This window comes from Mugil cephalus, chromosome 14, assembly GCF_022458985.1.
Source record: "Mugil cephalus isolate CIBA_MC_2020 chromosome 14, CIBA_Mcephalus_1.1, whole genome shotgun sequence".
In the NCBI taxonomy this organism is placed as follows: domain Eukaryota; kingdom Metazoa; phylum Chordata; class Actinopteri; order Mugiliformes; family Mugilidae; genus Mugil; species Mugil cephalus.
The window spans coordinates 15,181,177-15,195,861 of NC_061783.1; the positions used below are offsets into that span (position 1 = coordinate 15,181,177).

At 39.8% G+C, this 14,685-nt stretch overlaps 1 protein-coding gene and 1 long non-coding RNA gene across 6 annotated transcripts in view; one reads left to right on the forward strand and one right to left on the reverse strand.

Moving 5' to 3' along the window:
- Positions 1 to 1,750, reverse strand: LOC125019592. Its single transcript, XR_007114097.1, has 3 exons — positions 1,673 to 1,750; positions 944 to 1,041; positions 1 to 329 (listed from the first exon to the last, which is right to left on the reverse strand). It is a non-coding gene; the product is annotated as an uncharacterized LOC125019592 (long non-coding RNA).
- Positions 1,060 to 14,685, forward strand: part of LOC125019591 (myocyte-specific enhancer factor 2D homolog) — a 27,131-nt gene continuing 13,505 nt past the window's right edge. For 2 of the 5 annotated variants that reach the window (XM_047604456.1, XM_047604458.1), the window contains exons 1-7: positions 1,060 to 1,270; positions 7,849 to 8,230; positions 10,509 to 10,712; positions 11,288 to 11,416; positions 12,115 to 12,331; positions 13,135 to 13,191; positions 13,785 to 13,966. In XM_047604456.1, coding sequence (XP_047460412.1) covers positions 8,177 to 8,230; positions 10,509 to 10,712; positions 11,288 to 11,416; positions 12,115 to 12,331; positions 13,135 to 13,191; positions 13,785 to 13,966 — 843 coding nt within the window. In that variant the 5' untranslated portion in view covers positions 1,060 to 1,270; positions 7,849 to 8,176. The remainder of the gene's footprint in view (positions 1,271 to 7,848; positions 8,231 to 10,508; positions 10,713 to 11,287; positions 11,417 to 12,114; positions 12,332 to 13,134; positions 13,192 to 13,784; positions 13,967 to 14,685) is intronic. The other 3 variants (XM_047604459.1, XM_047604457.1, XM_047604460.1) reach the window with 2 other exon arrangements.

The window sequence follows — 14,685 nt, forward strand, 5'->3', positions numbered from 1 at the left end:
TGAATGTTGTACATACAGGGTTATAGTAGGCAACAGTCCATTGCAGTGCAAAGGATGCAAAGTATTCATGGCATTCATTACTGCTGTGCATGAGCCCCACAATACATTAATTGTTTGGCAAGTATTCTTAGGTAATTTGATTAATTTAATTCAGAAATATGCATCTCTGAAGTACACCATAATTGAGTGTCTTATTGAGATACCCTGAGTTTTTTATGTTACACATACAGTTATGTTTACGTGGTACACATTCCCTAATGAAAGATCCAAACTGTAATCCAGCCGAGGACGAAGGTAGGCTGGAGGACTTCCAGTGCATCAGTCTGGCTCTGTAATATATGAAATTATCCTGTATAGTGAGGTTTGTTTGCACATATTGAGATTACATGTATTCTTTAATCTTATGTAAAGGGAGAGCAGACTTTAACGTGACTATAAAATGATACTTGCACTATAATATGTGTTTACTGCAAGGCATAATTCTACTGCACTTTCGTTCATGTGTTTTTTTTTATGCATCCTCACTGTTCGTGCCTACTAACAATATGCAAATATTCAGGAGGGCACTGACTGGTAACAAAAAAAAAAAAGAAAAAGTCGGTGGACATTTCATCAGACCATGGTGCCATGGAGTCGGATATAAGTGACGCCCAAGGAGAACAATTTAGACGATTAACGCCTCGCAGCACTAAAAATTTCCCTCCTTTTTTTTTTTTTTTTGTTTTTTCCAACCCTCACTTTTCTTAACGAGAGCTTATTTGTCGCTTACAGCGCTGCGGTGAATACAGGCGTAAAAAAACACAAATGGCCTAGCGGGTCCTCTTACGGAAAGCAGGCAGGGCACAGTGGGGCTACAGTGACATTTTACCCACATGCAAAATCATGCAAAAGGTAAATACTGAGGCGGAGGGATACAAACACTATTGCAGAACATGGCCGTTACCTCCGTCATGTCCTCTCTCCATGGCCCGCCCATCGAGACGATACCCAAATGTGATTGGTCGAGAAGTTGGCACGTCAGCTTTTCATTGGATGTCGCACCTGTCAATCACGGGCTAATGTCAATGACGTCGACCGTACACTGGGTACGCTGTGTCGCCTGGGTGGACAGTATAGTTACTTCAACATTAAATGGAATAAAATGCCGCGGATTCGTGTAAACAGAGACGTCACTTCAGTGCAATTAATTAACGCTTCTTAATTAACGCGGGTCCCATCCGGAGCGGTTGGTGGCAGGCCTATTTTCGGTGTTTATCGGCAATATTTCAGGGTAAGTGGAGTGATACATTTCCTTCCTGCGTCTTTTTTCCTCTCACGGGTGCAGACCTGTGTGCTTTATGATTTAAATATGGCTAAATAATAAGCAGCACACTTCTGGTTTTTAAAACACGGGGACACAATCGTCATTTGGAGACAAAATCTCCGTAATGTAATTAAAAGTAGTGCGTACCCTTGCTCGCCTAGCCGAGTTATATGGAGAGAGGAATGTAATGGCTGTCGGTCGGACTCGTAGCTAGAAAATTGTGAAATGGCCTGTGTTAGAGTTACATTAGCTCGTCTTGTGCTTTGGAAATCGGGTTATGATTTCCTAAAGCGGCGCATTTTTGGTTTATTAACATCTGTAAACACGTCGTTAGTCTCCCAAGATGTCAGATAAGATCCTGTAGGGTACCTGTCTGCCGTCACTGGGCCTATTCAGTCTCCAGACTCCATCTGTCATCATGGATCCAGCTTCGAGTCCCACTTTGTTGTTTTATATAAATAAATAAATAATTAAATGTCATTTTAACCTCATGTGGTCTCCACATACCAGATTTGACATGGTCTCTAACGAGGAGAAAACAGATTTAACTACTCATAAGAGAGCTATTGTTCCAAGATGTTCATCCAGCTGCATTTTTTTTTACAGCTCTTTGAGGCTTAATATTAACAATAGCCTGAGGAAAAAAATGGTAATATTTTCCTACTCTGGTTTAGTGTAGGGACTAGCAAAGATTTTTTTTTACAAATGGCACACAAATGTTAACAACATGCTCACATTTGCATGGCCTCATTTACTGTATATGCTTTGACTGTACCTTAAGAGCAAACCCCAGTCAAATTAGGACAGTGATTACGGTTCGGCGTGGAGCTGTGTGTATTCAGTAGCTGCCCTGTGCATCCCTCACCGGGGTAGATACCAAAGCTGCCTGGCTAGAAGTAGGCCACTTTGACAGGGTGATCCACCGCTGTGAGGCGTCCCTGCAGATGTGTTCATATCAACATCTGCAGGTTGCGCGGACCCTGTGATTGCGAGCGCAGAGGGCGCAAGTTATTACTTCACCTTCAGATTATTTATTGTGAAGTGTACTATTGAGCACGAAACGCTTTCAGCATGTCACCTTGTTGTTTGGATTGTCACAAGATTTGTTTCTCTACTGGCCCCACGGCAGGATCAACAGACTGGCTGGCCAGAAGTCTTTCATTAAAATGCTTAGAATAACATTTATATCAAACCTTGACGTCTCTGTGGGCACGATTCGAGCTGACAAAGCGGGGAAAGGTTTCCAAGATGAACAGAATTAAACAGTTTCTCCACAGCGACAATACCTTCAGACAGCATTCGGGCCATGAAACGTGGTTTGGGAATTTAAACTTTTGTCTCCTGTGTCAGATAAATAAACCCTCGCAATTCAGAAAAACAGTCAGTGTTGTTGGCGTCTTGGTCCAGATTTATTTTATGCCATGTCCAGTGCATAATAAAAATGTTCAACTTATAACTAATGATGAGAGAAAGGGCATAATGTGAGATTTACATTTTGCACAGAGCATTTTTCCTTCCAAATTGAATCCACCTCTGTTGGTCGTAAGTCGTCTGAACAGCCGAGAAAGTCAGCTTCCATCCGAACGTGTTAAGAGTAAGGCTCACAACAACACCTCATTAAAATGCATTTATTGTGAACTTATTCAATCTCGGCCATTAATAGATGCTTTTCTGGTAGTGGTTTGCCTCAACAAGATTATTAGCAGTCCTTCACACATCTTCGATATTTGCAGTTCATTTAAAATGCCATTTTTAAAAGTGTGTGGTTCTAAAATAATGGTCCATGGATTGACTGAAAAGCGTTTTTAAAGCAATTGCAACAACCGCGCTCTTTGGATGTGAGGATTTTCTTATTATTTTCTCGGTCATATCTGATGGTAAACTAAGTATCTTTAAATTTTACTTTCATATCTCAATAAAATAAGGACTATGAAGATTTCACATTGGACTCTGAGCTATTAGAATGGATGTTTTTCACTTTTTTCTATCATATTAATTGATAATGGATGCAAAATGTACTCCCTATAGACAACATTCGTCACCTTTCACACAGGTGGCAGACTGATGTATAGCCACATTACTGTGGGTGCGTCCACCTTGGCGAGTGAGACTGAGAAATTTAAACCCTTGTCTGAGAGCTGTGCACTGGCAAACCCTGCTGGAAGTCATGTTTGAGGCACCAACCATTTATCACTGGGCTTTGGCACATTTCATTGGCTAGTGCATAATCCACTAAAGGTCACTGCCACTAATTACACTCCCCCAAAACAGGCAGATTCCTACGCTGAGCTTGATTGTGCTCTCGTTCATCTGAATTATCAAGGGCATCTCCTAGACAATTCAAAAAGCTTATGCAAACGACCAAATGTCAACCCTCTTAAGGTAATAAGGCAAACCCGATGCAGCTGAAAAATCATTTGTTTGCCACTATTCTACTCATTTACCACGTGTCTTCCACTGTTTGTTGAGACTGACTTGTAAACTACGGTCTTTTCTGTCTCTTTGGCTTCCCGTGTGTCACTGTGCGAGTTTGGCTTGGCTGGGTGCCGCGCTCGGTTTTAGCCGAGCAGCGACCTCGTTATCTTGGCGTCCAATCAGTCCTCCGGCCAGCTCCTAATTGAGCCATCAACGCCTTAAGGGGGAAGAGAAGGGATGAACGTGTCAATTACAGTAATGAGAGGGCAGCCATGCAGAGGCCAGTCAGGGAGAGCAAGGCCTGACAGAAGCCTTGCAGTGTAGCCCGTTTCTGGTCAATTCACCACTAATCAAAGTATAATAGTATAGCCTGACAGGGGAAAAGTTAGTAGAGCCAGTAGGGAGGAGCTTTCCTTTAAATTATTTGTCCCTCTAGCAGTGGGATATTTCTACATGGCATGTTGTGGTAATTGTTTAGAGTCGATGTCTTGCAATTACTGCCCATGAAGGATCTGTGAAGGTCACATTAAATGTTTAAAAAGCACCACTTAAACACTGCACAAACCCAATGATAATACATACACAACTGTATCCATGAAGTACCATGTTCTTTTCGGGGGTTATTTGATTAAGCTTACACCAAAAAGTAGTTTAAACTTTTATAATTTTCTAGAATCTATGAACTGTGTCCTATGGAAGTTATTTTGAATGTAAATTTTTTGACATGATGAGAATTGAAATAAGGGAGATTTTACTCAGTTAATTGCCTAAGCAGATCGTCTAAAGCAGAGATTCCCAACTAGTTGCCAGTATGTGAGACAGCAGCCAACCTCTAGGGACCTGGAAAGATTGTACAGTAGTTTATTTGAGCTAATAGCAACCATTAGGTTGCCATTGGCCATTACACGTGACGCAAAAATTCTAAGTATTGCACCTGGAATAGGTGAACAGATTTGGCTTTTAGACTGATGTTCACACAAAATGAGACATTTATGCTGCTTTGTTTGGCACACAATATGCAGAAAAGATGTCGATCAATGAAATATCAAAAAATTTTGAAAAGTGGCCAATCACAGCTACTCAAGGTCCACATCGGACGTGGACCCAAAAGTCCCAAACACAGCAATTACTGAAAGTGATTTCTCTTTCCTTATATTAAAGTAAGTGATTATCAAAAGATGATGATTTTTTTGTTGTTGTTGCTCAACTATTCAACTTCATGTTAGCCATAGTGCAGCCCTTGTCACAATAACACTACTTTTGACAGACTACCCAGGGAGCCTCCACTCAGTTGCAACATTTCAGTGTGTGAAAGAGTGTGTTAAAACTAGTCATGCTGCTTCTGATACCTCAATTCTCAGTTCAACACAACTGTCAAAACTAAGCTCTTTATATGCTACCAAACAGAAGTCATTGGAGACATTTTTTCTTTGAGGTTACCTGGGTCCAGGGATGCTTTGCTGCTAAAAACTGAGCCATAGCCTGCAGTGATTGAATAAATGCAAGAGTGAAAATGCACCGTATGACCGACACCTGATCCCGATCCAGGGCATCTGTAGAGAAAATTGGTTATCCAGCAAGCACCAAAGTAGTAATAGGTGAATGGATAACATTACCAACTGTGGCCAGACAAGTTGGAGCAATCCAAATGCAAAGAAAATAAGGAATAAAATAAAAATGTCAGCCTAAACATTGACCTGAATGGACCTGATTCGTCCCAGCTCCCATCAGAAGCGAGTCTACACGCTGTATTCGTAACATCCTCTGATTAATTCTCAAGCTGACATGTATTGAAATGTGGTTTTGTGAAGGCCACATGTGCACTCCAGTGGCGTTTTCATTTTTTCCGTCTGGCCTAACAACAATCCCGCAGGAAAACAACGAGGTGGAGGGTCAAGACTGGAGGGAAAACTACCACAGAGCAGAGACCATGTGTAGGAAGCAAGATGGATTTTTTTTTTTTTTTATTATTGTTTAGAAAAAGTTGGTTGGGAGTTAAAAATGTGAAAAATAGTGTTGTTGTTGGATTAGGTCACTATCTCATTTTCAAATGGTTGAGGACGTGAAAAAACTTAAATAAAAACACCTAAAACTATGCATAAAACCTACATCTGTATGAACAGTACAATTATAATGGAATGGTTGGTATTCAGAGATCAAATTCCTTGTGTGACTGTAAATATATCAGACAACACTGATCAGACATAACATTATGACTACCTTCCTAATATTGTGGTGGCCTCCCTTGTGAGAAGAGGATCAGGCTTGTTCCAGGGCGTCCCACAGATACTTGATGATCAGTTTGGGATCCAGTGAATTTGGAGGCCAGGTCAACACCTTGTGCTGTTCATTTTTTTTTATTATTATTTGTTCCTAAACCGTTTTTAGTGTATGTGCCTTTGTCAGACTGCCGGTGATGGCTACTGCCATCAATAAGTATCATTGCTATGGGTTAGGGGTGACGGCTCTGGTCTAGGTGGGTGCTACAGGAACGCTTTGATATGATTTTGATTTATTATATGCAAAAGAAACACAATTATGTTTGTTTTCTGATCACCAAAGTAAAGCTAAAGATAGCAGACAAAAGCAGTAAATTCGTAAATGTGGAGAGATTCTGTCATTTGTGTAATGAGTCGACAGTCGAACTGAGAGTGTTTTTTTTTTAAACGCCCTACACCTGCCACATTGCACCTGGCTGAGTTTAATGAAATGTTGATGCTAAAACTGTGATTAATATGTGACTACCAGTGCAACCCGACCGTGCAGGTAAATCACAGTTGTGGATGCATTAAAAACCTCTGAAGGTAGAATAAGTGCAGCGGTATATTTTACTGGTAATGAAATTTTAACTTGTCAATATAATGCGTTTTAATGTGTCTGCAAAGGTTTACCATAACTAAGCAAAGTGGAAGTGACACAGACTGTTTCTAAATATTTATTAGTGCTACAGTATTTCATGGTAATTCATTTCTAAGATTATAAATAAAGACCTATAAGAGAGCAGGTCCACCGTGGTACGATAGAGGAGAGAGGACAGTTTCTTTAATTTCATTACGATCTGGTTATTTCTCAAGGATCGCTTCATGTACATTTGAGTTCCCAAGGATTCCCTTTTCATTAGTTATTGCTGTCATAATGGCTCTCAGAGCCTCATACAAATGATAAGAGACCAATCTGAAAAATGAACATGACTCAAGAGTGCAAGCAAAAAAAAACTGCAAGTCCACCAACGCTGTGCAGGTTACAAATAAGTTCTTATAACGTCGCCTCATCAGATGATTTTGAGGTTTTAGTTAAAATGTTTAATGACGTTCACTTTCACAACCCAGTGATTCTGGACAAGTTTTTGAGTCTCGTAAAAAGCCTCGACTTCGACTTACTGCTAACCAGCTGGACTGTTCAGACCGGATGTCCTGCGTGCAATTTGTCTGGTCTATTTTTCCAGATAATATTTGTAGCAGAAGAACAGATACGGTGGTTGATAGGCGTGGAGACGACGTGCATTTGGTCTGAACTAGCCAGACTACTCTTACTACCCGAGCCACAATTATCACATCGCTGCCCTTCTGCCTCCTGTCTGAACCCGGGTCGAATCAGCTACCAGACGTCTCAAACTGCCCACGTTGAGTCCCGCTCATTGACGTCCTTTTCATTGCTCTAATTTTCTCCCGAAGTAATACAACGTTGATTGTTTCAGCGTTGGCACCGAATGGCCCTAAAGGGAAGGCTGAAACGTCACGCGTGTGGAAAAAACATGCTGAGTGTTTTCTCATGTGTTCTGATGACTCACGTGTTTAAGGACTTAGTCCTGAGTCGGGCTGCAGTAAATTAGTTCTAGTATTGATTCATCTTCTAAATGGGTTCATTATTGAGGTTATAAAATGTTGACGGCACTTGGGAGTAGGTGTCGAAGCAGCTATTTAGTTTATATATGTAGTCTTAAATCTTCATTAGCTTTGTCTATGCTGTTCTTAAGTTATTTGAACGTGTCACTTTCATTATCTCAACCAACCAGAATACATATTTACAGATTTATGACTAGACATCAGTTTGAATCCCTTCTGCATTTCATCTGGGGTTGTTGGTATAGTTTGGTAACACTTTTTTTTTTGTCTCTTTCTGTCACGCAGGAGAGGACCGACGTCCTCCTCACCAGAGCAGCTGCAGGGAAGTTTGTCACTTTAGTCCCTGTTGAGCAAACAATGAACTGAGGACCTCATCCACTTCATCCAACCTCATACGTCTCCGCAGCGCCCGCTCCTCGCTCTCGCCGCCCGTCGCTGAAGGAGTCGGCCACATCGCCTCACCGCACCTGGACAAGGAGATGCGTGCGCACACGTGTCCTCGTATGCATGACTCTGTCTGAGTGTTTTTGGGCTGCACTTCCTCTCTCATCTTTCGAGAGGCACTTCTCCACTTGACTCACTACGACATTTGTCTTGACAACTCCCAAGCATCATGGGTAGGAAAAAGATTCAGATCCAACGGATCACGGACGAAAGGAACAAGCAGGTGAGGCCAAATTAACTGATTCGACGTTTATGCTTTTGATTCATCTGCTCAAGACTCATTAAATGTCAACATTAAACTTTATTATACTTTATTATTGTTGATTTAAATGGCAAAGCTCTCACTCACTGAATATCTGGTCACATTTTGGATTTATTTTTAGGTTTTTAGCTACTGATTATAAATGAAAAAAATGCTCGTGTCTGTGTTCATTTAATATTTGCAAAGCTTTAAATTATTTTGTAGAAAACATTCAGCTTCCTACTTATTTGTTGTATGATTTCTCTCTAAATCTTTAAACAGATTTGACTTTGTGATATTTAGGAAATGTCTTGTTTCTCCACCCTACGTTTGTTTAACAATATTAACACAACCGAAAGGGCACAGATAAAAATAAGGAGACATTAGCTTTACTAATCGTCATATTTTTAAGTGTCAAGAGGAATTAATGTTTTAGTCAACAAAACAGTGTCATTATAAGCTCAGTTAAGAATCTTTTGGCTATAACAAATGATTGTCCTCCATATAGTATTTATTTTAATTAACATATGAGCTCAAGTTTGCTTAGAAGTTAAGATTAAATTTGTATTTTTACAAAGCAAAGAGTGGATCAATAATCAAGATAATGTTTCCTGTTTACATCATTATTACACTTAGTAATTAAAAGCAAAACCATTCACTCTATTTAATTATTGTTTGACTCAGAGTCCAGAGCACAGTGATATCATTGTGACACAAAACAAAGTATGACACAAAACCAGCAGTGCAGTACAGTAAGATTGTAAAATACGATTTAAGATGTGTTTTTTTGCCATTTGTCAAAATATTTGTTATGAAATGACTCAAAATATGAAGCAAACAGGAACCAACATATCATAAGAAAATACTGAATAGATTTTTTTTTTGTGATGTTTACTGTCTTTTACTACCAGACTGAGGCCGACTGGAAGTCATTCTCACATTCTGATCGGGAATCAGGTCGAGACTTTGGCCTCGTATAGCTCAATTGTTTTATTGGCTTCGTGCTCTGCGTCACAGTCCCACTAAAATATCCACCATTTCTGCAGTGGAACGTCTCAAGTTTTCTAAAGCAGTCTGTCTCCCCCCCCCCCCCCAGAAAAATGTGCCTTTTCAGCTTCATGTGTTATTTCCTTTTCTTGTCACAAGTCTTCGCTGCATGAGGCTGACACCCCGCTTCACAGTGATGATGGTGCTGGAGTTCTGACAAACACACAGCGCCTCATATCACAGCTGAAAAGTTCAATTATGTTTTCATTGCACCACAGAATATTTTTTCCACACGCTCTCAGTCTTCCCCATGTGATCGGCTGTGCTGGCACTCTTTTAAAACGCTGCCAACCAAACTGTAAATATTTTACAGATTTTACTAATTAAATCGTAGGTCACGTGAACCCCGGTCAAACCAGGAACATTCAAGATATTTAGTAGAATTTGGCTGCAGCATAATTTGCTTTGTCTTGTCATTGCTCACCTGACTGTACCAGACTCAGATCTACACACCTACATCTGGTTGTTGAACCTTAGATTGAACATCACGCACAGTGGCACCGGCACCATAGATCAGTCTAACAACCGGGTCGGTAGACAGCAGTGGGAACTCAAAAAAAGGCACCTCTTCTATTTTTAGTTTTTGTTGTTGTTGTCTTCAGATAGGAGCTTGACAAAAAAAAAAAACGAAAGTTAATCATAGAACTGGAGCTAAAAATATCGACAAGTGGCAAACACACATGAAAAGGTTGTATTGATTGAATGAAAGGGAAAATGAATAGCGACTGCTTATTGCTTAGGAACCAGAGAGTCTGGAGGTTATTATTTCATTGTAGTGCTAATAATTATGACTCATAAAGAGCAACAAAAACAGATGCTTCAGCATTGATGCTGACAAGTGACTCTACAACTGGGTTTCATTGATGGCACTTTATTATGATTATTGTTGCAGAAGAGCTCTGGAAAAATACACAAAACAGTATTATTGTGTTATTTGTATCTATCGAATGTGTGTGTCAGTAAAGAGAAATACATTTTCCACATCACAAGGCAGTTAGACGACCATTCACAGCTGATCAGTTTTATTTTGAAATTAAAAGTCTGCATTTCTTTGTGTGAAAGAAAAACGTAGAGGATCCCTTTGCTTAATTAATCAGGATTAATATACTAGAGAGAGAAACTTATGGGATTGGATGTGGTAAAAAATAAAAACTCACTTTTGTTTTATTTCCTTATTCCCCGTTTCCCCTTTCTTCTCACTGTTTTCTCTCAGGTGACTTTTACAAAGCGAAAGTTTGGCTTGATGAAGAAAGCCTACGAGCTGAGTGTGTTGTGCGACTGCGAGATTGCCCTGATCATCTTCAACCACGCAAACAAGCTGTTCCAGTACGCCAGCACTGACATGGACAAGGTCCTGCTCAAATACACGGAGTACAACGAGCCGCACGAGAGCCGGACCAACGCAGACATCATCGAGGTAAATCCATCAGCATCAGCTGGGCTTGTGTACGAGGAAGTGGGAGTGAAATGGTGTTTATGGTCATTTATAACTTTTTTTTTTTAGTTTAACTGGTCTGTAAAAAAAAATAAATAAAAAAAAATGCACAAATGACTGGATTATGTGTTCCAGCCTCTTGTTTTCATTAGCTGACCACATTCTCAGCAAGTTTCTTTTCATTTTGTTTGTGCAACTCGACACGAATAAAACAAGTTGTGGTTAGGATTGTTGTCCTGATAGGAAACAACTCAGTGTTATCTTTGCACGATCAGATGTAGTGCAACCACACCTGTTGTTTGTTACGAGCGCAGCTGATGCATCACTGATTAATTCTCAAGAAGAAAAGTAGTTCTGATTAAAGAAAATACTGACACGCAGTTTCAGTCTCTGACCACAGGTGCCATTAAATCTATTTTGTCAGATGTTGATTTCTGATTTCTTCCAGCTAAATCCACTGAAACAGTTTAAATAAGAAAAATAACTCGTGAGTCATACTGTGAGTTAAAGAAAGAGCTCTGCGATTTACTGACTGCTGCCTTTATTCATGTTCTTAGACTTTGAGAAAGAAAGGTTTCAACGGCTGTGACAGTCCAGAGCCGGATGGTGAAGACTCAATTGACCAAAGTGATGATAAGTACCGCAAGACCACAGAGGACCTGGATGTACTCTTCAAACGCTACGGAGTAAGGCATTTAAACTCGACGCTTCTTAAATTTCACACTGAATATTTTCTTGATGCAGTTTGTTCTGCTTCCCTCTTCACTTGCTTGGTCAAACATTTATCTGTTATTGTTCTGTTTTGCCTCGAGTGCCTACAGGAAACTGCAACTAGTCTGAAGTTCCTCTAATTAGTTGTTGACACTTTTCCCCCTCTCTGTGACCTTTTCAGTGCAGATAGATAGATAGATAGATAGATAGATAGATAGATAGATAGATAGATAGATAGATACTATATGCTGATGATAGACTCGTCTATGTTTTTCTGTCACATGAATGTCTCAACTACACACAACAACAAAAAATAACTAACTAATGGTGAACTAAATAGGAGCACATAACTTCTATATTCGTCAAAATGAAAATAGCACTTCAGTCAGCTTCATGTGCGTAGGCCGACACTGATTTGACGCGCACATATTGATAATTGCCTCAAAATTTCATATTGGTTATGTCCTTTATTACGAATATCCCACAATACTGTTTTTCCATTAGGATATTTATTTTGAAAAGGTACATTAAAATGACCGATGCACGTACAGGAATGAAGTGTAAATACAAGTAAAGAAGAAAACTCAGTTACACGTTTAGGTTTTGATTTTTGAAACGCTTCATGACACGTTGCGCAATAAAGACTAAAAGTGAAATACTCTTGGTTTTGCAGCCGTCAGCAGCTCCACCCCAGACGTTCTCCATGCCGGTCACAGTGCAGGCGTCCAATCAGAGCACACTGCAGTTCAGTAATCCTGGCAACGCACTGGTAACTACCTCCTATGTAACATCATCGTCGCTCACGGATACCCACCTCCTGTCGCCGCAGCAACCGACTCTTCAGAGAAACACAGTGTCTCCTGGGTTGCCACAGCGACCAGCCAGTGCAGGTGAGCGAGTGATCTTCCTTTGCGTGTGACAAGACTGGAGTCGTTGCAAGCGCATATTTCCCCCTCGTTTTCACCTCCTTAAAGACATGAGAATGTTTGTATCTCTTATTCTTAGTTGTCACAAACAACAGCGGATAACTGCATTCATGTAGCGTCATATCTTTCTTCATAATGACTAGCTTAATTTCTCAGGAAGTATTGCTCGTTACTCATCCCTGGACTAATTTGTTCTATGTGACACTTCCTGCATGTCTTTCATTATTTCATGTTTCTGTTTTAATTATTGGTTCGTACCAAATATGAACAAAATAATACTTTTCGAAGAATAAGAGTTAATATTTAATATTGGGCTTTTTAAACATAAACTGTTTGTGCAGTAAAATGTAGGTTAACATATGCTAGAGTTTGTACCAAAAAAGCAAAGCAAGTAAAAAGCATAATAAATTAAATATAAGCTACATAAATGGATAAAATGGAACAAAAAACACAGCATTGACCTGAATCTAGGGACTCTTTTCCATTGTACACAAATATAAACAAACATTTATACATTACTGCTGGTTACAGTAAAACACTTACTATTTGAAAGTTAAAGCCAATTTTGTATTTCACTTTGTATTTCTATTCTGCATCATTTTATTGCATATAAATTCATATAAATTGTTAAATTGCAGGTTGCTACTTATTTTTTTCTGAAATTTTATCAGAAGTCATAGAAAAATCACGAAAGTGTAAAAGCTTTTAGTGCTGTTTTAGTTCTTGAGTCACAACATTTCTGTTTTTATTTAATCTTTCCTCATCAGGTGCTCTTCTTGGAGGCGACCTGAATAATTCAAATGGAGGATGTCCAAGTCCAGTCCGTGAGTATACTATTTATATTTGTTCCAAAAAAATTTCCGCTTCATCCATTGGTTATTTCTTCTTTGTCACTGCCAAGTGTTCTTCTATTATCTGGTTAGTACTGGTGCACTTTATTTCTCCTCCGCACCATCTGTGATTGTACCGTAGAGGAACTGAAGGGATGCTACCAGTAACATGAACAGAAATGCAAAGAAATGGGATGCCCAGCACTTCCTCTGGGACACGCAGTCAGCTTTACTGTTAGACATTGTAGCATGTGTCAATTAGATTTTCCTCCACTTGTTGTCAGATGTTTAGATTCAAAGTGAAAAGTCTTTTACAGAAACAGCTGGTCCCTAGCATACTGTGAACTGTTTTTTTTTTTTTTTTTTTTTACTCAACCTGACATTTGCTTTGTAAAGACCTTTATTCTATCGACACAATCTTGAAATTATCACCTCTCCAAATAGCACAGGAGTTTGAAAACCAAACCTTTGGAGGATTATGTAACACAACTTTGAGGGGCTCTCACTGTCTGTACCCCCACAGTCTGCATTCACCTGTTTGATTTTCCTATTGATTTCTCTCCATTCGCACCTCCATCTCCCTGCAGCTAATGGATACACCAGTGCCAGGGCCTCCCCGGGCCTCCTCACTGTTTCCAACGGCAACAGTCTGGGGAAAGTAGTTCCGGCCAAGTCTCCACCTCCACCTCCAAGCCCCCAGATGGTCAACAGCCGCAAGCCAGACCTCCGAGTCATCACCTCACAGGGCGGAAAGAGCCTCATGCAGATGGTGAGCTTAACCGAGCCCAACTTGTGATTTCTGGGTCCATTTAGTTAGCATTTAGATTTTATTTATTTATTTTTTTTAAAGACCAGCACTCTGTGAAGCGTAACTATTCTCACCTCTGTTGAGACCATTGTGCAAAAACATACCTTAACCCGAAACAGATTACTTCAGAAACACGAGGAGATGGAAATTATTTTCATCTTATCCCAGAGAAGTATTCCTTCACTGGCCAACGACCAAGATGGAAAATTATACAAAAACGCTGTATTTTCATATATTGAATGAAATTCAAGAATTTGAATATAAACAGTCTGTTAGAGGGCTGCTTTCCTTTTATTTTCATGTTTCTAGTTAAGACCTAAGGTCAGAGAATAAACACTTGAGGTCCAACATCTCATTATTTACTTTGGCTACTGAAACTGTCTATGATTCAGCCAAGTCCCTCAGACACAGTGATGAGCTTTCTCATAACTTCTTGAATTATATGTGCACCCACATTTCTTTTAGCCATGTTTGACAGCGTGTGCTAACCACCGATGGTTTTAGGTCAGTTAAAACATTGTTTCACTTGACGCTGCAAGTTAATTCCTCAGACAAGGTCCATTAAGTCGCTTTCACTTGGAGTTTGCACAGCTGTTGATTTCATGCCATTTAAAATATGCTCTAGTGAGTTTTTTATCATCTGCTATCATTCAAACGACTACGCCCACAGAGAATCGCCT